General features: G+C 35.7%; 4 protein-coding genes across 10 annotated transcripts; 3 read left to right on the top strand and 1 right to left on the bottom strand.

Moving 5' to 3' along the window:
- Positions 1–5,584: 5,584 nt before the first annotated feature.
- On the top strand, positions 5,585–9,678 carry AL6 (alfin-like 6). Its single transcript, XM_016339570.3, has 5 exons — positions 5,585–6,240; positions 6,327–6,359; positions 7,555–7,783; positions 8,974–9,103; positions 9,200–9,678. The coding sequence occupies exons 1-5, from the start codon at positions 6,144–6,146 to the stop codon at positions 9,470–9,472; spliced, it is 762 nt and encodes a 253-aa protein (XP_016195056.1). The 5' UTR covers positions 5,585–6,143; the 3' UTR covers positions 9,473–9,678.
- A 1,423-nt stretch (positions 9,679–11,101) lies between these two features.
- LOC107612713 (CBL-interacting serine/threonine-protein kinase 20-like) lies at positions 11,102–13,056 on the top strand. 2 transcript variants are annotated; one of them, XM_016314429.3, is made up of 2 exons: positions 11,102–12,521; positions 12,919–13,056. In XM_016314429.3, the coding sequence occupies exon 1, from the start codon at positions 11,102–11,104 to the stop codon at positions 12,473–12,475; it is 1,374 nt and encodes a 457-aa protein (XP_016169915.1). In that variant the 3' UTR covers positions 12,476–12,521; positions 12,919–13,056. The 2 variants fall into 2 exon arrangements, with proteins under 2 accessions (XP_016169915.1, XP_088358013.1); XM_088501887.1 differs by having other exon boundaries at positions 11,102–12,370; positions 12,919–13,025.
- On the bottom strand, positions 12,712–17,167 carry ISPD (Nucleotide-diphospho-sugar transferases superfamily protein). Of its 2 annotated transcripts, none has more exons than XM_088501889.1 (13): positions 17,034–17,167; positions 16,742–16,894; positions 16,571–16,662; positions 16,425–16,496; positions 16,286–16,341; positions 15,974–16,053; positions 15,812–15,889; positions 15,541–15,623; positions 15,055–15,123; positions 14,538–14,606; positions 14,398–14,444; positions 13,985–14,075; positions 12,712–13,106 (listed from the first exon to the last, which is right to left on the bottom strand). In XM_088501889.1, the coding sequence occupies exons 2-13, from the start codon at positions 16,863–16,865 to the stop codon at positions 13,080–13,082; spliced, it is 888 nt and encodes a 295-aa protein (XP_088358015.1). In that variant the 5' UTR covers positions 16,866–16,894; positions 17,034–17,167; the 3' UTR covers positions 12,712–13,079. The 2 variants fall into 2 exon arrangements, with proteins under 2 accessions (XP_088358015.1, XP_088358014.1); XM_088501888.1 differs by lacking the exon at positions 12,712–13,106 and adding an exon at positions 13,532–13,876.
- Positions 17,168–17,587: 420 nt separating this feature from the next.
- Positions 17,588–21,654, top strand: LOC107635950 (uncharacterized). Of its 5 annotated transcripts, none has more exons than XR_015902477.1 (8): positions 17,588–17,781; positions 17,878–17,922; positions 18,122–18,210; positions 18,352–18,407; positions 18,566–18,641; positions 19,300–19,389; positions 19,594–19,659; positions 20,164–20,228. XR_015902477.1 is itself a non-coding variant. In XM_088501859.1 (8 exons), the coding sequence occupies exons 3-8, from the start codon at positions 20,206–20,208 to the stop codon at positions 21,383–21,385; spliced, it is 534 nt and encodes a 177-aa protein (XP_088357985.1). In that variant the 5' UTR covers positions 19,321–19,389; positions 19,594–19,659; positions 20,164–20,205; the 3' UTR covers positions 21,386–21,654. The 5 variants fall into 5 exon arrangements, 4 of the variants coding, with proteins under 4 accessions (XP_088357987.1, XP_088357985.1, XP_088357984.1 ...); XM_088501859.1 differs by lacking the exons at positions 17,588–17,781; positions 17,878–17,922; positions 18,122–18,210; positions 18,352–18,407; positions 18,566–18,641 and adding exons at positions 20,307–20,409; positions 20,533–20,658; positions 20,828–20,886; positions 20,980–21,016; positions 21,200–21,654 and having other exon boundaries at positions 19,321–19,389; XM_088501858.1 differs by lacking the exons at positions 17,588–17,781; positions 17,878–17,922; positions 18,122–18,210; ... (1 more) ...; positions 18,566–18,641; positions 19,300–19,389 and adding exons at positions 20,307–20,409; positions 20,533–20,658; positions 20,828–20,886; positions 20,980–21,016; positions 21,200–21,654 and having other exon boundaries at positions 19,442–19,659.
- The last annotated feature ends 571 nt before the right edge of the window (positions 21,655–22,225 follow it).

Raw genomic sequence — 22,225 nt, 5'->3', positions numbered from 1 at the left:
ATGCCTGGACAAGATGTAGAAAACACAGTAAATTCTTTGCCTCTTTTGTTAACATTAATGATTTTTCTAAAAACATTTATACCGTATATCTCATAAATTTTCTTTCTGTAGGTGGTCAATGTAGTGTGTATGATTCTCAACGACAGAAAATACCACAGATTTCAGGAAGAAATATACTGTGCCGACGGATATTCTGGTAAGCCAAATTTTTTATTCCTTAAGTAATTTACTGGTTCTGATAAATAATTTGGTTCATTTGTGATTTAACTGGGGTTCATTTTGCAGAATTTTATGTTGAAAAAGTATGGCAAGAATTACATTGATCCAAATATCAACAAGGCCTACCGAATCGATATCGATCAATATGCGCACTACCGCCGTGTTCTTAATAAAAGAAAGCTGGCATCGCATCTATCTGTAAGTTGTGAATTCTAAAATTTTTTGATAATTCTGTCGTTTGCTATCATTTAGACTGAAATATTCTATTATTTTTCCAAACTTCAGCTGTTTGTGCCGATTTGCAACGGAAGACGCTGGTGGTTGTGGATTGCCGATGTCAAGAAGAAGGCATTCTATGTGCTTGACTCTGTCAACAAAAAGAAAGATGAAATACCTGACTTGAGAATTAAACTTAACAAATTTGTTGTAAGTTATTTACATCATACATATTTTGTTGTAAATTATTCAAACATGAGTAGAATTCGGTTCATTGGTGTTAGTGATTTACATTCACTTCATCCTTAAGTGTTCAGTTGAGTTTATTTGCGTGCAGAAATATTTTTCTTGCTGATTGAATATTTATCACATTTTATTCAAACATGAACAGAGTTCGGTTCATTGTAGTTGGTGATTTACATTCACTTCATCCTTAAGTATTCACTTGGGTTCTTTTGTATGCAAAAAATATTTTTCTTGCTGATTGAATATTTATCATGTTTTATTCAATCGCTGCTTGTGCCTTATTTTACTTTTGTATCCTTTTCATGGATTAATAGTCTCCCAGATGAGGGTTTACGCTGGGGCAGAACCCTTAATGGAGGACGGAGAGGGAGTAGCAGTAGAGTATATCAGGCTCAGTGGTCAATGAACAAAGTAAAAATCTTTCTATGCTATAGTGCTATTTTTAATGTGTTTTATTTTGTATAATATTAATTATATTTTACTTATTTCTTGCTTAGTTATGATTGTGCGATATATGTCATGAAATGGCTGAAAACAATTGATCCTCAAAAGATAAAAAAAGGGAAGATGTATCAATATAAAAACTAGACACAAGTAAGTAATTTCTAAATTAATGAAATTCGTTTCATTTCTTATTTCAGTTGGGTTCATTTTTTATGTAACTAATTCCTTTCAATTGAATTGTAGGAAGAAATTGATGCCTTCAAGCACGAATACGGTCTGAAAATTCTGTTCCATAAAATGAACAAAATCAGAGACCAAGTGATTCGGGCATCTGAAGCCATAAGACTCCCGAAGCCATCTGCTACCCTCTCCAGCCCTTTTTGTAAATTCACATATGGAGATATAGATAATAAATAGGTTATAGTTTCTTTGACTGGTTGTAATTAATACTATTTTGTTTAACTTGTTTAAAAAAGAAAACACTACTTCTTTAATGTATATATGTAAATATTAATGTAAATGTTATTGGAAATCCAATGTTAATGAAAAATCTAATGTTAATGTATATATCTGTTGGAACTGTCTAGCTGCTGTTTTTTTCTAGGTTCACAGTGAATGGATTCAGGATATTTATCAAACATTAAGAGCCCCAAAAATACAGATGAACCAAAATTAATAGACCAGATGAACCGAAAAACGTGCATATATCACTATTGGAGAAAGCTAATTTGGAAAAAATATTTATATCAGTATTCAGTTTCAAAAACACCTAAACTCTTTGACATAACAAAATAAATTGACTATTCAATAAACAAAAAAGTGTCTATTCAATAAAGAATTTCAGAAAGCTAATTTCAAAAACAAAAAGTGACTATTCAATAAAGACTAACATCAATCAGAAATTAACCCTCCTATAACTTTAATGAACCGAAATTTGCTCATACATGAATGGAAATTTATGTTAATAACAAATGAAACTCCTATAATCCTCTCCGGGATAATTCATATCCTGTGCATCGTAAAAGCTGGAGCTTGACTGAATCATTGATCCACCGTCTAAAAGGTTCAATTGAAACAGACAAAATAAATCATATATTAGCAAAATGCACAAATGAAAATTTTCCTAATCGAAATCAAATCAATGTTACCTCGCTTGGAGTTGGCTTTTTCTTTTTCTTTGTTTCGTTTGCAATCTTTTTTTCCATGTTTGATCCCAGTCTGTTCTTGGGACGATCTCTTATTCTGACATGTGGGGGGCTTTGAAACTCGTTCACATCGCTCAACGTCGTGTCTTTGTAAGATAACAAACTTTTTCCTTTGCTTTTCGCTTGATATTCTTGCATCTCCGTCATGACATTGTCAAAAGCCCAGTGCAGAATTCCGGTAAGCTCCTCGGATTCTAACGCAAATCCGTAAATATTGTACGACCGAAACACCAAATCGTCAAATCTCTTGCTTCTCGGCTCCAGTTGAGGCTCGTCTTGGCTGCTCTTGATGTGTATGTGCTCCCTCTTTATGTTCTTACTCCAGCGTTCTAGTATATATTTCGGTGCCACATTATCTACTTGCTCGAAGCTTAACACGCTCAGAGATGGCGGCACAGTATGCCTATTGACTCGAACAATAGGCACTGACACTTTATTTCTCGTGATATTGCGTCATAGGTGACGAAAAACTTGTTGAATGCGGAGTTAGAAACCTGCTCTATGACTTCGTATGTTGTAAAACCTAGGGTGGAATGCTTTGATCTTGTGATGCAGTTCTCCTTTTCCCTGAATTGTGCTTGAACTTTCCTGAACTTCTCGTGAGTATACACGTGCTGAAATTGCGCCTCTAGTACTGATTTTGTTGCACACGGTATCACGGTGTAAAAATCTACAGCATCGAATTCTCTCTCTCTTTACTCTCTGCTTGCTAGGCAATTATCGTATTGCTTCACAAATTGAATTAAGGAGCTGTTGTGTGTGATGAACTTGTTGAAAAATGCGTGCATGCTCTCGTTCCTTTGTGTGCTTCTCATCCTGACCCAAAAGTGGTGATCTAGGTAAACTGGGATCCATATATGGCGATCTTCATATAAATCTGCAAAATGAACCGAAAACATGAGCTTGGATAAACCGAAAGCTGTGCACATTTTAGCCAAAAAGTAACAGCATCGAATAATTCAAATTAAAACATCGGTTACCTGAGAGCCACTTATTGCCTCCGACGCCGTACTTTTGACAAAATCGTTCTAGTTTCTATCAAATGTGTCTTTTGTGAACGAGTTCCAAACGACGTGGCTCATCTCTTGTTCGATTTCTTCGTGTTGCTAGTAGCTGTTTAGTTTTCTTGGGATCTTCTTCATGATGTGCCAGATGAACTACCGGTGAATTATTGTTGGCATGCACATCTCGATGGCCCTTTACATCGGTGCGCATTGGTTGGTAAGAATGCCTTTTGGTGTCTTCCCTCCCATGCAACGCAGTCAACATTCGAATAGCCATTTAAATGATTGGATGATCTCGTTTTTCATCAGAGCGCATCCGAGAAGTGTCGACTGACCGTGGTAATTCACACCGACAAAAGGACTAAAAACCATATTGTACCCGCAAAAATGGACACTGGCAGCAATTATGAACCGAAATGTGTTGGCTGTGTGAACCTAAAACTATATGTAAATGAACTGAATACCTGTTTGTGTTGTAGGTGGTGTTGAATGAAACGACGTCTCCAAAATACTCGAATGCAGCCATGCTTCTTGCATCGACCCAAAATGCATGTTTGATGGAGTGATCACCTTTGAGGTTGAGCTTGAAAAAGAAATTTTGATTTTTCTCTTTCATTCTTAATAAGTACTTCCCGAATTCTTTGGCATCGTCTTGTTCAGACACATTCCGTACTTCCTTTGTGATGTAATTTCTCACGTCTTTTTCTATAAAACTTAGTTCCCGATGACTGCCCGCTGTTGCTACGAATGATTGGTAAGTTTTGCTCGGTCTGATTCTGGCTTCCTCGTTGTTTTTGATGGTGTGACACACAAACATGCTTAGCTCCCTGTGTTGTTTAAGCATCTCTGCTCAGTCTGGACAACAGGGGTGTGAATGATTCAGAACAACTTTGAAAATTGTCCAAAGACCGACATTCTTCAATATGTGTACATAAATCCTGGCTGGACAGTTTATGCCGGCTGAGGGGTTTGTCTTCAGAGTTGGAGATGTCTTGGATTTCCACCTCTCCTCTCTACTGCATACGATTAGTTGATTCTTAATCTCGTCTCTCTTCCGAGTCGTGTTCCTTATTTTGGTACAAAAATCGGCAAGTTTGGAATAATTTTTGTAGAACTTTCTAGCTTCTTCTAGTGTCTTGAAAGTCATCCCAACCTTTGGGACAAATTGTTCATCCACAACACACCTAGACTACAGAATGAATCGGACATATTATTAAAGCGAAATCATTGAATAGTACTAAATGAACGGAATATTGTCCATTATATAAATTCAAATTCGAACAACTGTCTGCATAATAAACCGAACATATTATTAAAGTGAAACCATTGTATAGTACTAAATGAACGAAAAATTGTCCATTATATAAATTCAAATTCGAACACAACTGCCTGCATAATGAACCGAGTAATACTCTCTTAACGAAACTAATGTAGAATACTAAATGAACCGAACATTGTATATATATATAATCAAATTCGAAAGGCCTGCATCTAGAATTCAGAGATTGCATTCCATTCAATTCAATTCAGTTCAATCCAAAATCAGAACACATGCGTCTAGAATTTAGCAATTTCATTCAATTCAATTCAATTTAATTTAAAATTGAATAATCCAAACCTTATCCGCTTGATTCGATTCAGAAGAATAATCCAAATCGCTCTCATTCAAAGTTGAATCATTCATTGTTTCGATTCAGATCGAAGAAGAAAACAAATAAGATAAATACAACTGTAGATCGAAGAAGAAAACGAAGAAAAAGGACGCGAGCATAGACGAACGACGAAGCTTATTACATTGAAAATAAATGCAATGCAGATCGATAAAGAAAATAAAGAAGAACGACGAGAGCAGAAAAGAAACACGAGAGCTTTACGTTGAGCAGAAAAAGTTTACGTTGAGCAAAGAAGGTTTACGTTAATATGGGAGAACGCGTGTATCACAAACGACTTGGGGGAGCGTGTTAGGAATATTATTGTTAAGGAAAATGTATTTTTATAAAGAACTTCTTTTTGACTTAAATTATTGATATTAAAAATAAATTTTACTTAATATTTCAATATATATGTGTGTAAATATAAATAGTTAAATTTTAGATTTTTTATTATTAATAAGTTGCAGATTAAAATTGAAGAATGTTATAATTAGTTAATTACAGATGTGGAAGAATGATTAAATTGATAAAACTAATAAATGAAAATGACAAAAGATTTTATTCTTTATGTAGATGGAAAATGGCGAATTTAAAATCCATTGAAATAAATTACGAAGAAGAGGAGGAAGGAAAGGTGATATCATCACAGAAGCCTGACCTGACCCGGGTTTCCTTTTCTTGTCAACCCCATCTTTTTAATCTCTTCTCTCTCTCTCTCTCTCTAAGTCTAAATAAGTAATAATAAAAATTGAAAAAAAAAGTGCACATAGATTATATAAGCCTCAGCGTCTGCAATGTTTATGCTTTTCTTCCATTTCAGTCACTATTGTTCTATCTATGCTTCCCCCTAATAATTAATTTGGATAATCACTACCTCTTTTTATTTCTAAATTTAATCTGTTTTAAGAAGATTGAAGAGGAGAGGGTAAGGGTAGCATTAGCAAAAAGGGGGGAAAACACAACACACAAAGACAAAAGAAGCACAAAACCCTAGCCTTGCCACGCACTCTCCAACCCAACCCTAAACAACAAAAACCCTATTTAATCCGCAATCGTGCTCTCTTCTATTTCGGATTATCGAGGTGGAGCTCGGTATTTGTGAATTGGTACCACATAATTCAATTATAATCCCTAATTTTTGTTGAGCTGTGAAGAAAATGGAAGGGATACCGCACCCACTACCCAGAACTGTTGAGGAGGTTTTCAGCGACTTTAAGGGCAGGCGAGCTGGATTGATCAAAGCCCTAACCACTGGTGCTTCTTCTTCCTCTTCTTTCAAATAATTGAATTGTGTGTTTCACTGTATTGTTAATTTGGGGTTTTCTGTTTTGTTGTTGCAGATGTTGATAAGTTCTACCAGCAGTGCGATCCTGGTGGGTTGTTTTCATGCCTTCTCATTTTCTTTTTCTCATGTTGATAAGTTCCTACACTTTGTCTAGTTTCACCTCCCAATTTGCCAACTTTTAGTGTTCTTTCAACAGCACAAGTGAAGGCCGTCTTCTGTGGTTTCTGGCTTGTAACTACCGTATTTTGTTGTTTTAAGAACCGTTACTCGCTTTGTTTATGTTGCATTCTGTGCTTTGTTTTTGCTTTTTGATTCCCCCCCCCCCCCCCTCTACCCATAATTCGTTTTCAAACCATTCAGGATTGTTGCTGGTAGAGCTGAATAGGGGTATTTTCCTATCTTATACTGCATATGTGCTAGCCGCTTGTGCATTGCATATTTATGTGCACTGTTTATATTCCTGTTTATTATCCATGAAGAACCGCGTATTCATGTGCAGTTCATGAAATAGTAGGGCTAGGTAATTTCTCTTGAGGGGCCAAAGAGGAGGGGGTTAAAAAACTTGTCGGGAAAGTTAAAAGTAAAAAAAAGTACTATGTTTCAAACAAATTTGAGAATTAGATTACCTTGATCATTCTGCCTGAATGCTTGTTCATCTTGTGCATGTTGTATGAACACACTGGACTATGCATGCATTGAATGGTTTATGCATGAATGTGAAGGAGAGAGGGACCTGTTCTCCTTTTTATTTTTGTGTGTCTATGCACACCTATTAATCTTCATCCTCTCAGATCAGATATATAATGGGCCATTAAATGTCATAAGTGTTGACACTCATGCATGAATGTCCAATCAATGATGAGTAAATTTTGATGCGTCCAATGGTGTTTAAGTAATGACTAATTCACTTTTCATGTCAAATGATTGGATATCTGTCCCATTAAACTTGACAGGGTCCCAATTGTCAGTTTTCTATGACTCTTATATGTTGGACGTTAGTAGGGAACCAACTAAAGGTTGAAAATAAGAACAGGGTACTGCAAGTTTGAGAACAAAGTCATTAATTTTAACACATCTTTGCAACCATGTCAAAATGGCATACATACAATGCAAACTAAAATTTTCTAATGTTCAAAAGATAAATCTGTTCTATATGTTGTCCAATTTTCTCAATTAGGAAGGTAGAACCTAGAATAGCGATTACATTAACATTACGTATGTACCAAAAAATATTTATTATATGCAATGTGTGTTTTTCTTAACATTATGTTGCTTTGTTATAGACAAGGAGAATTTGTGTCTATATGGATTTCCGAATGAAACATGGGAAGTGAATTTGCCTGTGGAGGAAGTGCCTCCTGAACTTCCTGAGCCAGCATTAGGTATCAACTTTGCCAGAGATGGCATGCAAGAGAAGGACTGGTTATCACTAGTTGCAGTTCACAGTGACTCATGGCTGCTTGCTGTTGCTTTCTATTTTGGTGCTCGCTTTGGATTTGGCAAGAATGAAAGGTAAGCAGTTCACAGTGTGCTCACAGATGGTACAGTTGTAATTCTGCTGTTTTACTTGAAAACGAACCATATGAGAAGTGAAGGTTGTCTGTGCCCATATTTATGTGTATTTTGATTAATTAGTCTTCAACCTCTGCAGGAAGAACATACTGCCAATGCAATATTTTAGAATATATATTATGAGCTAATCTACATTTTGTGTGTGTGTCTGTGTAACATATTAAATTTGTGTTCTTGTTCATGTAATTTAGCTATTTACATTGGGTGGTTACATCATTCTGCTACTTAGACATCCTGAAGTCCTTTTACGGACCAAATTGATATGAAAAGAATCAATTAGGGATAATATCCCTTTTATTGAGTTTACTTTGAGGAATTATATGATCAAATAATATATCTATGTTTTGTGCCCTGTTTTGCTAATTTATTTTCTTTCCTCATACTATAGGGATTTTAAAATTTTCGTGGTGTATGGTTTGGTGGTGGTGGTAATTCTTCGTTTATAACACATAACAGCGACTTATATAATTTGTAATGGATCTGAAACAATTTCTTTTGTTTTTGTCTGAGTTGGTCTTGCTGCTCTTATGTTCTAATTTTCTTCCACTTACTGTTTTATGTTTTTCTGTGTCATGTCATGGAACTCGGAATTTTATGAGCTTCTGAACTCATTCATCATGAAGCTTGAAAGCTTTGGAGTTTGGTCTCATACAATTGGTTATTTCCTGAGAACTAACTTTCATTATTTTCTTGTTTGAATATGAATCTCTGTATATATTTTCTGACCCTTATAAAATGAGGAATCAAATGAATACTATTGTTCATTAGCCAGTGAAACTCATCTTTTATGCTTGCATCTTATTTATATTTTCCTCGGAAAGTTAGGTTGCAGTTCATTTATCTTGGGTATATCTGAATCACACCCATTGAATCCCTTTTTAGTTTTTACTGTGTAACTGATGATGAGTCAACTGAATATCTAAAATGAGTAGAAAAACATTAGTCTGATCAAATACAATACTGAGGGATTAGGTGGTAAAGTATGCTGATAATTTCAGTTAAGAGAATGTAAAAATGGCTATTTCCATACAGTTTTGTAGAGTTCACTAAATGTTGTTTCAACATTTGAAAATAATATTACAGATAGGAGGATATTCTCTTATAATTGTGGTTCAAATGGATATTTTCAGGAAAAGGCTTTTCCAGATGATCAATGATCTGCCAACTATCTTTGAAATTGTTACAGGAAGTGCCAAGCAATCAAAGGATCAACCAGCTGCTCACAACAATGGTAACAAAAGCAAATCAAGTGGAAAGATGGTATGTAAATTTCAATTTATTGTTCTAAATATTTTTTTCACTGCCCGCCTGAAATAGTCACTAAGGTCTTCCTGTTGAATGATGCTTTTGTAACAGTCCCGTCAATCTGAGAATCAGGCCAAAGGAGTGAAGATGTCTGCACCGCCGAAAGAAGAGGATGATAGTGGAGAAGAGGAAGAAGATGACGATGAACAAGGTGCGACATGTGGTGCCTGTGGCGATAATTATGGAAATGATGAATTCTGGATTTGTTGTGATATGTGCGAGAGATGGTTCCATGGCAAATGTGTTAAAATTACTCCCGCCAAGGCTGAGCACATCAAGCAATACAAGTGCCCAAGTTGCAGTAACAAGAGGGCTAGAGTTTGAGAATTCACAAAATTTGGACCAGTGTTTAGAAAGTGAAAATATTGTTGCCTTTTCTAGTTCATGCACTTGAATTACTAAGCAGACAGAATTTGAAGTTTTGCTAGTGTTCATTCCTACTGTCTAATCTACTTCGGAATTGTGGCTTTTAGTAGTCATTGACAACAGAAGATGTTATATTATATATGTTCTGCAGTTTCTTGTTTTTATGTTGATGAATATTTCATTTATATTTGTGGGTACCGAAGTGGTAAAGCAACCAAAGTGGGATTGGATCCCAAGATAAGTAGTCCCCAAAATGACTGTGCTACTCGAACAGGCTCTTCGCCAAGCTATCCCTGTATATGGGATCCAAGGTGCACTCCATTTGAGTATTTATTGCTAGTCTAGCATGGTTTAGAAAGGAAAAACAAGGTAGCGTACTAACCATTTTTTTTCACCTTCGTAACACTTTTCTTCCCCAAAAGTGAGGGTTCTTTCTAGCAGGATCTTGAAAAAGTCCTTCGGGAACTGAAGCATGGAGATTCCAACTGGTGGCACCTGCACTTGCATTTGGCATGCTTTGATTCAACTAGTTTTGGGGAACCATTTCTAGAGTGTTTTGCGTTGGCATGATGGGGAAATTGTTCAGTTACCCTTCACCCCGTTTTAGTACTTTAGTTTTCTAGTTTAGACAAAATATTGGTGGAAATTGTGATCGGAGTCTGTTTACTTGAGGACGTATATGCTTGTTGACTCTTTCTGTGGCCGCCTTCTCTTCCTTTCCTTTTTTTTTATAAAAAAAAAAATTATAATTTATTTATCTAAAGGAGAACTCTACTATGCTCTTAACAGCCTTTAGGAGATGCACTTCAAAAAATAGAAATGAAACAGATGGATGAATCAAAGAGCACATTAATAATTTCTTTTTATTTTCTTTTTTATTAATTTAGAGCTTATTATATAAAGGACATGGAATAGAGAGAGAGTTCGAGTTAGGAGGCCACTTTTGTGAATATGATAAATGGAGGTGGGTTGGTTTTTGAATCTCTGACCATTCGCCTATTAACATGCGTCTATAGGCTGCGATGAACGCCAGTAAGAAACAGTTTCGCATAGAGGTGCAATCAATCTGAAACCAATGTACTGTGAGTAGCTTTTGTTCCAAACTCCCTCTTAATACGTTATGCTAATTGAGCATCTATGCTAAGTCAAGTCGGCGATCTCTTTTACTAAATTAATAAATTGTGTCATGTCTCAAAACTGCATGCATAGGATGGCAGCATCATATGACAAGCAATAATACTATAATAGCCGTATCCTAATTTATTTTGCTATATTTAGAGAGGGAGTCAACAAAAGGGATAAGAAAGAAGTGAAGGGTATCCGATTTGGAGATGCTTAATCATATCAATCTTAGCATCACTATTTTTACACAAGATCCCCACTCATTGGAATCTTGATTCCTCCGCAAAAAGAGGGCAATTTATATGCGTTATGAGGCTCAATCTGAACCTCAACCCCAACCCTTGCCAATTCCAAATGGCATGCGGTGCGGTTCCATGACCCAGCTTACCATGCGGGCATGTCATGTTATCCCTCCTTGAACAATTTCCTTTTCTCTTATGCATGGTTCCTTTTGTCCAATAGAAAATGGAGGACAGAGGAGGAACCATTCTGATGAAAAGGTATGAGGTGGGGCGTATGCTTGGGCAAGGAAACTTTGCAAAAGTTTACCATGCAAGGAACCTCAAGACGGGGCAGAGTGTTGCCATCAAAGTCCTTAACAAGGATATGGTGATGAAGTTTGGCATGGCTGAGCAAATCAAGCGTGAAATCTCGGTGATGCGGCTCGTGAGGCACCCCAACATTGTGCATCTCTACGAGGTGATGGCAAGCAAGACCAAGATATACTTTGTGATGGAATATGTCAAAGGTGGTGAGCTTTTTGACAAGGTGTCCCTAGGGAGGTTGAAAGAAGACCTGGCCAGAAAATATTTCCAGCAATTGATGGATGCCATTGATCTTTGCCACAGCAGAGGAGTGTATCACCGCGACCTCAAGCCGGAGAACCTTCTCTTGGACGAAAATGGGAACCTCAAGGTCACAGACTTCGGCTTGAGCGCCTTGACGGAGAGCAGAAAGAGTGACGGCCTTCTTCACACAACTTGTGGAACTCCGGCCTATGTGGCTCCAGAGGTGATTAGGAAGAAAGGCTACGACGGAGCCAAGGCAGATATTTGGTCTTGTGGCGTGATTCTTTATGTTCTGTTGGCTGGATATCTTCCTTTCCGGGATAAGAATCTCATTGAAATGTATAGAAAGATTGCCAAAGCAGATTTCAAGTGCCCTCAATGGTTCCCTGTTGATGCTAAAAGGCTTCTCTACAGGATTCTTGATCCTAATCCAATAACCAGAGTTACTATTCCCAGAATTATGGAGAGTAGATGGTTCCAAAAGGGGTATGAGCACAATGCATTATCCCATCTCCCACCTTTGTCCCCAAGATGGGGTGGTGATGACTGTATCTCCGATGTTGAGGCTGCATTTGCATTTACCTACTCCTCCTCCTCGTCCTTCTCCTACTCAGGAGAAGAAGATGAAGAAGTAGTAGTTCCCATGAAGCTGTATCGCTTCAATGCGTTTGATATCATAGCACTTTCCTCAGGGTTTGATCTCTCTGGCTTGTTTGAGAAAGATAACAGTCAGAGACAACATGCAATGTTTATAACAAGAATGCCACCAGCAGTGATTGCATCAAAGCTGGAGGAGATAGGACAGATGGATAATAGTTTTAAGGTGATGAGGAATAATGGAGTTGTTAGGTTGGAAAAAAGAAATACAAAGGGAACCAGCCAACTCAGCATAGATACAGAGATTTTCCAAGTTACAGATTCCTTTCATGTTGTTGAGATCAACAAGGTACTTGGGGACTCATTGGAATACACCACATTCTTGGAGCACCATCTTAAGCCTTTCCTTGATGAAATTGTTTTGGCTTGGCAAGGATGTCACAACCACCAATAACCAATTAATAATTATAGTAGCATATAGCACTCTACTTGGATTCAAGGTGCTTCCATGCATTCTAATCCAAATGTCAATTCACTATATAGTTGTTTCTTTTTTTTTTCCTTTCAATGTTCTGCCTTTCATAAATTACTTTTCCCTCTATAAAGTCTAATACACAAAATATAAGAAACAAAGTTTTGAGAGATGATTTAAACTTTTTTCCAGCATTATTTAAAATACTCTTACGTTAGTGGTTATTACTTATTAGTTCTATTCAGCTGATATGATTGTACCTTTGAACAAGTTTGATGATATCATAAGACCCCACTTTACCTAAGGATTTTAGCTTTTGACTTGCATCAATACTAAATGTCAATGGCCTATTGGACCAAGTAATTTAGAGTTGAATCCCTGCTTCCCTGACATTCTAAGAGACTTAAGTGTAATGATCCTTGCAGGTATTGTTACAAATATAAACAACTTCAAGGCTAGCAACAAAGAAATTTAACCTTGCTCATTGATTTTATACTCACATGTATAATAAGCACGAAATTCTGGCATCTATTGTTATTCACTGTTGAAGGACTATATGGCAAATACGAACCAACCACTTCCATTTCTACCCGGTATGTGAATCTGATCTGATCTGCCATTGTAAAACAATTAATTCAGTTAAAATAAATGCTACATGCCAATTGCAACTCCTCCATGTTTCCAATGTCGAAATTAAACTCACTAACCATCATCGTTATTGGTAGGATACCATACTATTAGTAATAAAGTTAGAGAGGAGGGTATCCAAATCACATGCTTAATTTTCAATCTCACTAGATAGACACAGATATGAAGCCAATGAGGGTATACAAGACTTTTGTCAAGCTGTCACCATCACTGGTGCCTAATTTATTGTGTAGAGTAATAGGAACTAGGAAGCTAGTACAGTGGTATTCCCACTTAGCTAAGAATGAAATGATATATGAATATTGATATCCCAAGTCATAATACAACAACTACACTAACAGTTAGAGAAAGGTTAATTATCATCCTCTTGTAATGAAAAGCTTCTAAAACTTGGGAAATTGATTTTATTTAATCAAGCAATTTATTGGAAGATAAAAATATAAATAAACAAATAAACTTTAATCGTTTGCATTTTGGATCATGAGTCATGCCCTCATGAGTGCTTTATTAATTGGGTGACGATGAAGTTGGTATCAGATTAAAAAAGAATTTGCCTAATCAAAGCCGGTTCAACATTTCTCTTTGCTTGCAGGAGGACCAAAAGCATTCTAATTCAGCAAACATACATTTGAGAATGATTTTTCCTCAAATGGCAAAAACTTTTTAAGAGGACTTTTCTACAGAGTGTAAATTCAATATTCTCTCAGCTAATATCAAATCGTCAGGCGTTGTCACCTGTAAAACAACAGTTCCCAATTGCATATTAGTTCATGCATTTTGTAGTTCATTCTTCAATGCTAACAACGTCGTAAAATTATGAGACAAGTTTGACTGAATGCCTACCTTGATATTGGTATAAGATCCTTGAGTGATATAAACAGGATGTTTCAAGTGTTCTACAATGGATACATCATCTGTTACCTCAAGACCTTCCCTGTAGACAAGGTGGCGTGGTGCACAATCATACCAGTTAGAAGATTCTATTCTATACAGCCATGATTCTTATCAACTACCAAACCATGTTATAGGATGACAGTATATTTTCCTTTTCCTTTCTTAATAACTGTACATTTTAGGGTGTATTTGGTTTGGGTATAGATATGGGGTAGAATTTCATGAATCTTCTCCTATAATTTACTAATTTTACAATTGCATTTCATTAAGCAAGTTTTACCCCTATTGTACTCCCATACCAAACATATCCTGATGTTTGCAAGTACTAACTAACTATATAAAGCACAAGAATGAAAAACTACCTATTTACAAGCTCAAATCCTTTCTTTAGTAACTCGGGCTTGATTATCTGTAAAAATGGATAACAATCAAAACAATTAACTACTACCCAATTCTTAACCATACAATTGAAGTACAGTATATTATTGTTTACAATTTTTACCTGAGGGGTCTGCATCTCCCATAGCGTTTTTCTGTCCAGTGTTCGAACTACAAATGATTCATTGTTTGCCTGCACAAGGATTCACGGACAAACGTCAGTATTTCCAAATTCATTTTAGAGGAGGAAATATAATAGATGCACTATGTACGAAATCACATAATAAAACAAATTAATCTAAATTGGAAGAAATTCGGTTATGCACACTTTCTTGTAGATAATGCTGCTTCTATTAACTATAAATAAACAGTTAGCTGAGGCTAAAAACATGTCATAGTAGTGCAGCATTTAAAAAATGCTGAGGGGAACAAATAACTGAATTCAATCTCTCACTAATAACTTAACTTCAACTTGCACCAAATTTATTTTAGTGTAGCAAACTAAATATTAAGCTTGTGAATTATCCATCAGGATTTGCTTTTTAAAAAAGTTAAAAAGAAAATTTAAAAAATGGACCCAAAAAGTAACATGAAACATGACTGTGGAAACTGAGTTGCTAAAAAATAACAACAAAAAATACCTCTTTGATTGTGGCCTTCACAGGGACACCAAGAACGGAAGCCCCATTCAACAATCCATCTTTAAGGACCTAAAAAACACATTACAAGTGAGTAGTCTATGCATTCCTCTAAGTTAAATTGTAAACAGACATAGCACCAAACTCAGGAGAGACACGTCACCATGTAACGCAAGCATTTTTAGTAGAACTCTCCCATAACAAGGTCATTTAATTTTTACAATAGAAGAGCCTTAACAGTGAAAACAGTAAAGCACACAGCTTTCTTAACTCTTATTTCATATCAACCTCTGACAGTAGGCTGTAACAACTGATATAAAAATATGGTGGACTTTTTTCCAGACTGTATTAGTGTTGTCTATTAGACAGGGATTCTTTCATTATCTCACTCTCATAAGACTAATCTAACTATATTTATGTGAAACTTTAAGAGAAATCAAAAGCAATTTACGCAGTATCTTGTGCAAGAGACACTTATTCAGCCTAAACCTTTTTCACATCTTCTGATAACACCAGAGGTCTTGCAGAATCATGAATGCAAACAAGCTGCGAGTTTGAATCAACAGCCTGCAAAAGGAAAAGGATATCTAGATATTAAGAATTTTAGTATTCCACTCCAACCCTAATTATCATTCTTTGGAAAGAAAAGCTAAGAAATAAACCAAGATGGGGTGAAAATTATAATCATTAATATTTAAACCCACTCTTCCCCCTTAAATAAATTAACAGAAGAATGAAAAATAAACTGCACATTCCTGCAGCCCATTGTAGACAGAATCCTGTCTTTCTTTTCCAGGAAGTGCAAATTTAAGTTCTACTTTGTCATTCACTTTCGCATCTGAGGGAAAAGAAAAGAATTATTAGTAACCAAGACGCAAATATCTGGTTTACAGAACTTAAGCTAAGGAGGAAGGGAAGAAACCTTCAAAAATGTCCTTGTATGAAGGATCACAAACGACAATGATTTCTTTCACTTCAACCATGCGCGAGAAAGTGTAGAAACTACAAAGGATTGACATATATATATCAAGTCATATTGTAAATGAATAAATGAATGAATGAAACACACTATAAAGCATAAGAGGATACAAAGGCCAAACAAAATCAATAGAGTGCCAATTATGTCTCTTGAAATCATGGTCTTAGCATCAATAATATCATACTGAACATCAATAGGTGGTCCAACATTAAGATTAGGATAAGTTTCGATACTATATTATAACTGAGATGTTACCTATAGAGTGCAATTGGTTGACCTAGAAGTGGAAGATACTGCTTGGGCATGTTAGCCTATTTGCATCCATAAGAAAGATGAATGGGTGAGTGTGAGAAAAAATTGTTTGAAATACATAACAAGAGGAAAGAAAACTGACACCCATCCTCTTCCCCTGGCCTCCAGCGAGTAGGACAACGGAGACACTTTTTTCTTTAACAATAGACGACTCCTGCACAACAACAGACAGAGAGAATTTGAAGGATTGATATGATATGAAATTGTAAGGATTTGTAAGTAGCTTACTTGGGGAGTTTGGGATTGGGATTGGGTAGAGCAGAGAGTAACGGTTGATTTAGCAATGGAAGCATTTGTCCTTGAAGTGGCAATTTGAAGCGCTGACAAGACAAAGAAACAATGAGTTGATTGGCAAATGGCAAGGAAAGAAAATTGAAAAGGCGTTGACTTTTTAGTTGCCTGCATTTGGGAAGGAGGATCTCTCGGGAAGGAAATGACGAGGTCTTGCAAAACATAGACGCCCATCAGAACAGCCAAGGGGACGATTCAGACACATAGTAGCTTGAAACTGAACAACCGCCATCTCAATTCTCAAAACAATAACTGCCTCGCCTGGTCCACAAACAATTCAATTCTTAATACTTAACGGTATATGTATATGATATCATAGCAAAAGCAGAACAACCATGAGCAATTCAAGTTGAATAGCAATGAATTGAAGTTGAGAGGGAGGGCCGAGGAGGAGGCCTACCTGAAATGACGCAATGGCAGAACTCGCACCAATGAGCTCCGGCGACAGCAGAAGACAGCTGAGAGACCAAGAGACTCAGACAGGACGCAGAGTAGACGACCCAGCTGCTACTACTACTCGTAACACGGTGGATTTTTTTTTGGTAATTTCATTTTTGGCCAAAGAAACTTAATATTTTTCATAGGCGATGAACTGAGTTGGATGAAGCTGATTGGTGCACTCTGTGATTGTGGGACCCATATTACCTGTAGAAGTCAATTATGGTAGGATCAATTTGGTCCAAGTTGGTTTCTCCTGTTGAATTAGGCGGAAAGTAATTTTTATGTTGGTAATTTGAAGAAAGGAACAAATCAGACGTCTAAATTTTTAAATTTGATCAAATTCAATACACTAATTTCTACTTTTAAAAAGTAAAAACATTTGAAAATATAAAATAGGATTCACCATTTTTTCTTTTAAAAAATTAAAAGTTTTCAAAAATAGAAATCGGAACGAATAATTTATTGATTTGTTAAATAGTTTCTAAGAGTTGTCTCCTTAGAGGGTAAAGTTATCCTCTTTTTTCCATTTCATGTTGTTTCCCATTTTGTATTGTTCATGGGGTTTATCTAGCTTTGCTTTCCTTTTTGTTCTTGTTGGGTTAAATTTGTCTTTTGGTGTGTGGGTAATTTTGTTAAAGTGTTGTTCATGCGTGTGTATGCCTCATTTTAACGTTAGAAAACAATGCAGAAGAATCAAAAGATGTTTGGTACTATAGTCTTTACTCTTTAGTATTCTTCCCTGTACTCTGTGGTTCAGTTTTTGGAAGGAGCACTGCTCATAGTGTGTTTGTATTGCAATCCAGGAGCTAGAGCATTACCCTCCTCATTGAAACCAGGGACAAAACAAGGTATGCTTCTTTCCTTCAAAACCTTAACATTTGTTTCAGTGTCATTGTTTATGGCTGTATTACTTGTCTCTAATTCTATTTATCTTCCATAACCAAAAAAAAAAAGTTATAAACTTAGATTTAATTTCTTCTGGTTTTTGAAATATCATTTGTTGATCTATTAGCATTTGCTTTGGATTTTGGCTTTATATGTAACCAGATGAGCCTTTTAAAGAACTGCCGAAGTTTTCTGTCAAACTTTTTCTTCACTCCAGTGGGCATGTTGCGGTGAAATTCCAATATGACCAGGTTTCACATGCTAACTTCATCAAGAGTATTGAATTTTATATTTCTATCGAAACATTTGAATTTTCCATAATTAGGGGCTATGTCTTTGGCCTTGAACAAGTTCCTGCATACTCATTCTTTATAGGCTATGTTTCATGGCAGGTAATAATTTCTGCTTTTCGGAGAATCCCTAGAGCTTCTTGGAATGCAAAAGAAAGGTATCTCCCCCCCCCCCCCCTTTCTCTCTCTCTCTCTCTCTCTCTCTCTCTCTCTCTCTCTCTCTCTTCCAGCAATAAGTGCGTGTGTTCATCCTAGCACGGTTTTCTGGATTGGCTGATTTGAGGGCTTAGTTATTTGAAAATTTTTGAGTCTGCAGGTTATGGATGTTCCCGCTGTCTTCCTTGTCAGAAGCAGAGAAGGTTCTAGGAGAAATATCTAATTATAAAGTTCAGGTAATAATTCTTCTATTTTCATTTTCTTTATAATTGGGAAACTGATGTTATTATTTTCTATCTGAATGAGAATTGAGCTTGGCTTATATAATTCCGTTGGGGGGAAGCTGGTCAAGTATTTGGGATTCCATCCATATAGTAGTTGTTATAGCAAAGTAAATTTTTGTTTCGCAGTACATATTTTTCCATGTTGATGGTCCTTTTGCTTTGTCACTTTGGCATTATTCCATCCATATTTTTGTTTTGCATCTATATCTCGAGACTAGTATAGCATCATGCAGTTCTGGTTATTTATGTTTGAGCTAGTTATGGAACATAATTCTTGTATGTCTTGACAACATGCATGCTTATTTTGGGCATATAAAATTATTTTCTATTTACATTTGATAGGGTTATTGATATTCGAAAAAGTGGACTCTGGATTTCATTTATTTGAACTATGTGATTATTGTTTAGATTATGAGTATTTTACTAAAACATCCACTTTAAAAATGGTTCAAAAATTTGCTCACCAATTTTTATTGGTAAGATTGTGGTAAGTTTTCTTTCTAAAATTAGGTTATTTGACATGGAAATGGTAATATGTGCTCTCCATATTTGGTTTGCGTCTGAGGTGGTAAAATCTAATCAATATTGGTTTCACTTTTTTATACTGCAGTTGGAGGTGGTAAAAGCCAAAGTTAAGTCTCCCAAATCAAAAGATGAGTCTGAATCTCTTAAATTTACTCAAAAGAATCTGATTAACAAGGTTTGCATGGAAGAAGCCCTGAACATAATCTTGACATGATCTTGACTTTACAATTTGTTTGAAAGTTTTTCTTATTACCTAGAACTATGATAGGTCTATAGTTTTTACTGCAACATTTTCTCAGGCCTTGGCCAATATTGGAGTAGAATAAATCATTTTGACTGGTATATGATCAAAACTGAATCATGATATATTCGATTCCAGATATAAACTAATTCTACAGATGCCAAGATTCCTGCTGTTCTTGAATATCTCGGAACTGTCATTGAGGTATTGCTCCCCTCCGCTGCTTCAAAGCAATAAAATGTCAACAAAGAATTAGTGACTGCACCTGTATGTACTATAAGAAAGTCAAGTTAGGTTCTCAACTTCTCTAGTTTCTCAGCCATCTCCTTTGATTGGTGTGCTTCCATGATGCATGGTTTTTTGTCATCCAATAGTTTAAAATATGTTCAATGTTGGTTAAATTGGTCTTTGCTTATTGCTTTTATTGCAATTGGTTCCCCTTAATGTAGGACCATAAGTTGAATGAATTAAATTGGCTGAACAGTGTAGTGAAAATGTCAGCATATGACATTTTAATACGTATGCCACAATAAACACGAATTGTAAACTAGATTATATGTTAATTCTTATATTTCATCCATCTTCCAGTCGCCCCAAATCATTGTGTATGCTTAATTTGAAAGTTTGATTGCTTCAAGTTTTTTTTCTCTTGCTTCCATCTTTCTATTTCATTTGGGCTATTGGTGGTTATCATGTGGCTATTGGCAGGTTGCAAGTTTCTTATATTTGCGCACCATCAGCCAACGATAGATGCAATACATGAGTGGCTTCTTGTAAGACCAGTTCAATTTTACTCATTTTTTTTATATTGGAAATTATAAACACTTACAAAAACTGTTGAAAATTTTCAGAAGAAAAAAGTGGGTTGCATCTGGATTGATGGAGGTACACCTGCTGCACAAGGCAACAATTGGTTACAGATTTCCAGGAAAAGATTATATCAAGGCAGCTCTGGTATGGTGCTATTTTTCGTTGTGCATTTCTTCCATGTGTTTCCGTTATAAGCATCTTTTCTGTTGTATTGGTTAGTATTTGTGCTTGAGATATAATGATTTCATGTGACATGTTATCATGTAGCAATCCATTAAAGCTGGAGAAGTTGGATTAACTTTAACTGCTGCAAGCACAGTTATCTTTGCTGAACAATCCTGGACTCCAGATGACCTAATTCAGGCCGAAGATCGCGCTCATAGAATTGGCCACGTATTCTCACTCTCATTAAGTAGAAAGGAGAGAGTTGTTACTAGTTGCATGACAACATTAAGAAAACAGATAGGATCTCAAATGAAAAGAACTCTCATATCTAAATTTTTGAGTAGCAAAGACAACATGCGCTCTTCTGTTTTTTTTACTAGTTAGTACTTGTTTACAGGTCTCATCAGTAAATATATACTACTTGTTGGCAAATGATATGGTTGATGACATCATATGGTAGGTTCTGTTATTTCTGCAGTCTTTCGCTGCTTGGTATAACATTGACTTAACATTTATTATGCATTGATGATCTAAATTTTTACATCTTAGGGATGTGGTGCAATTCAAACCGGATAATTTGGGGCAGGTACATTTCTACATCTTCTTGAACTATCATATGTAATGCAAAATGTACATAATGCTTAGTTTCAAGGTTTCTATTCTGGTTTATATTTATATTTTGTCAAGATTTATACTCGAGTAGTATTTGAGAGTTAACTTTTTGATGTTTTTAAGAAACCATTCTGAATTTTAGTTATTGAAAAATCAGATGTTAGATGGCCATGAGAACACCTTAGCTGTGTCAAATAATCAGCCATTGAGTAGCCCTGCAAAGCATACTACTATTGAGCATAGCCCTTCAAGGCAGAGAACTCTTGACCAGTTTGTCAGAAGATGTGATAAAGTGGATAGGTCGGAACATCAGCCTGACCTGAGACGGACCTGTCAGTCATGACTTGCGAGATATGCAAAATGGATTTTGGCAAGTGAATCGGAGCCTAAATGTTGATGTCTGCATGCAGAAGTTTTCCCGTAGTATTTAACCACATGTGCTTACATGGGGAATTCACCTATGATGACACAAATGCCTTTTGAAGCCGAAATCCATTGTACAACAAATAATAGATTTTGAGTAGAACTGAGGACACTAAACTATGTTGCTTATGCTGGAGATAATGGTTTGGTTATGTGAAATATATATTGGAAGAAAATGTTGATAAAGTCACCCTTAGATTTTAGGTTTCCACTTCTTGTTCTTAACTTTTTGCTTCCCTATGTTTTTTAAATTTCTTTACATCCATATGCATGTATCATTATATTTTGTAGAAATGATCATCTTTGAAAGAATAGACTCATAGAACTCCTCTGTAGCACTTCCATTAAAACTGACCACCACATTAGCTTATTTTGTTTAGGAACATGACCTATTCTGATAATGTTACTTTTTCCCTTAAATTTATACAAAGTTACAAACATATAAATAAAAAAATCATGTCAGGAATGACATTAAAAAAAAAACTAAAAATAACATCATTATTTCCCTTCAATCATTTAGAAACTTGATTTGAATTTTTGTAACTTGGACATTCTTTTTATTTTCTTATTTTCTTAATCTAATCAATAATGTAATCAATTGACAATATTATAAATGACTCAAATCAAATTTTTTAACTAAATTTTTCAAACAAGAGTCATTCTAATTTTAAGTGAAACTTCAAAATGTTTCTTTTGACATAATACGTGTGGACTATTAGTTCAATTAATTATTTAAAATGCATCATGTATTTTGAAATAG

The sequence above is a fragment of the Arachis ipaensis genome, chromosome B1 (assembly GCF_059453495.1).
Source record: "Arachis ipaensis isolate K30076 ecotype BB chromosome B1, ASM5945349v1, whole genome shotgun sequence".
Lineage (NCBI taxonomy): Eukaryota > Viridiplantae > Streptophyta > Magnoliopsida > Fabales > Fabaceae > Arachis > Arachis ipaensis.
The sequence above is the reverse complement of the archived record's forward strand: the minus strand, read 5'-3'. Positions and strand labels throughout refer to the sequence as shown.

Coding starts and splice junctions, on each gene's coding strand:
- AL6 (XM_016339570.3), top strand. CDS start 6,144: ATGGAAGGGATACCGCACCCACTACCCAGAACTGTTGAGGAGGTTTTC. Junction 6,241..6,326: donor GATCAAAGCCCTAACCACTG/GTGCTTCTTCTT, acceptor TTGTTGTTGCAG/ATGTTGATAAGTTCTACCAG. Junction 7,784..8,973: donor GGATTTGGCAAGAATGAAAG/GTAAGCAGTTCA, acceptor GGATATTTTCAG/GAAAAGGCTTTTCCAGATGA.
- ISPD (XM_088501888.1), bottom strand. CDS start 16,865: ATGGCGGTTGTTCAGTTTCAAGCTACTATGTGTCTGAATCGTCCCCTT. Junction 16,054..16,285: donor CAACCAATTGCACTCTATAG/GTAACATCTCAG, acceptor AATCCTTTGTAG/TTTCTACACTTTCTCGCGCA. Junction 14,607..15,054: donor TGAAGGCCACAATCAAAGAG/GTATTTTTTGTT, acceptor ATCCTTGTGCAG/GCAAACAATGAATCATTTGT.
- LOC107635950 (XM_088501859.1), top strand. CDS start 20,206: ATGCAATACATGAGTGGCTTCTT. Junction 20,659..20,827: donor GCGCTCATAGAATTGGCCAC/GTATTCTCACTC, acceptor ACTTGTTTACAG/GTCTCATCAGTAAATATATA. Junction 21,017..21,199: donor AACCGGATAATTTGGGGCAG/GTACATTTCTAC, acceptor TTGAAAAATCAG/ATGTTAGATGGCCATGAGAA.
- LOC107612713 (XM_016314429.3), top strand. CDS start 11,102: ATGGAGGACAGAGGAGGAACCATTCTGATGAAAAGGTATGAGGTGGGG.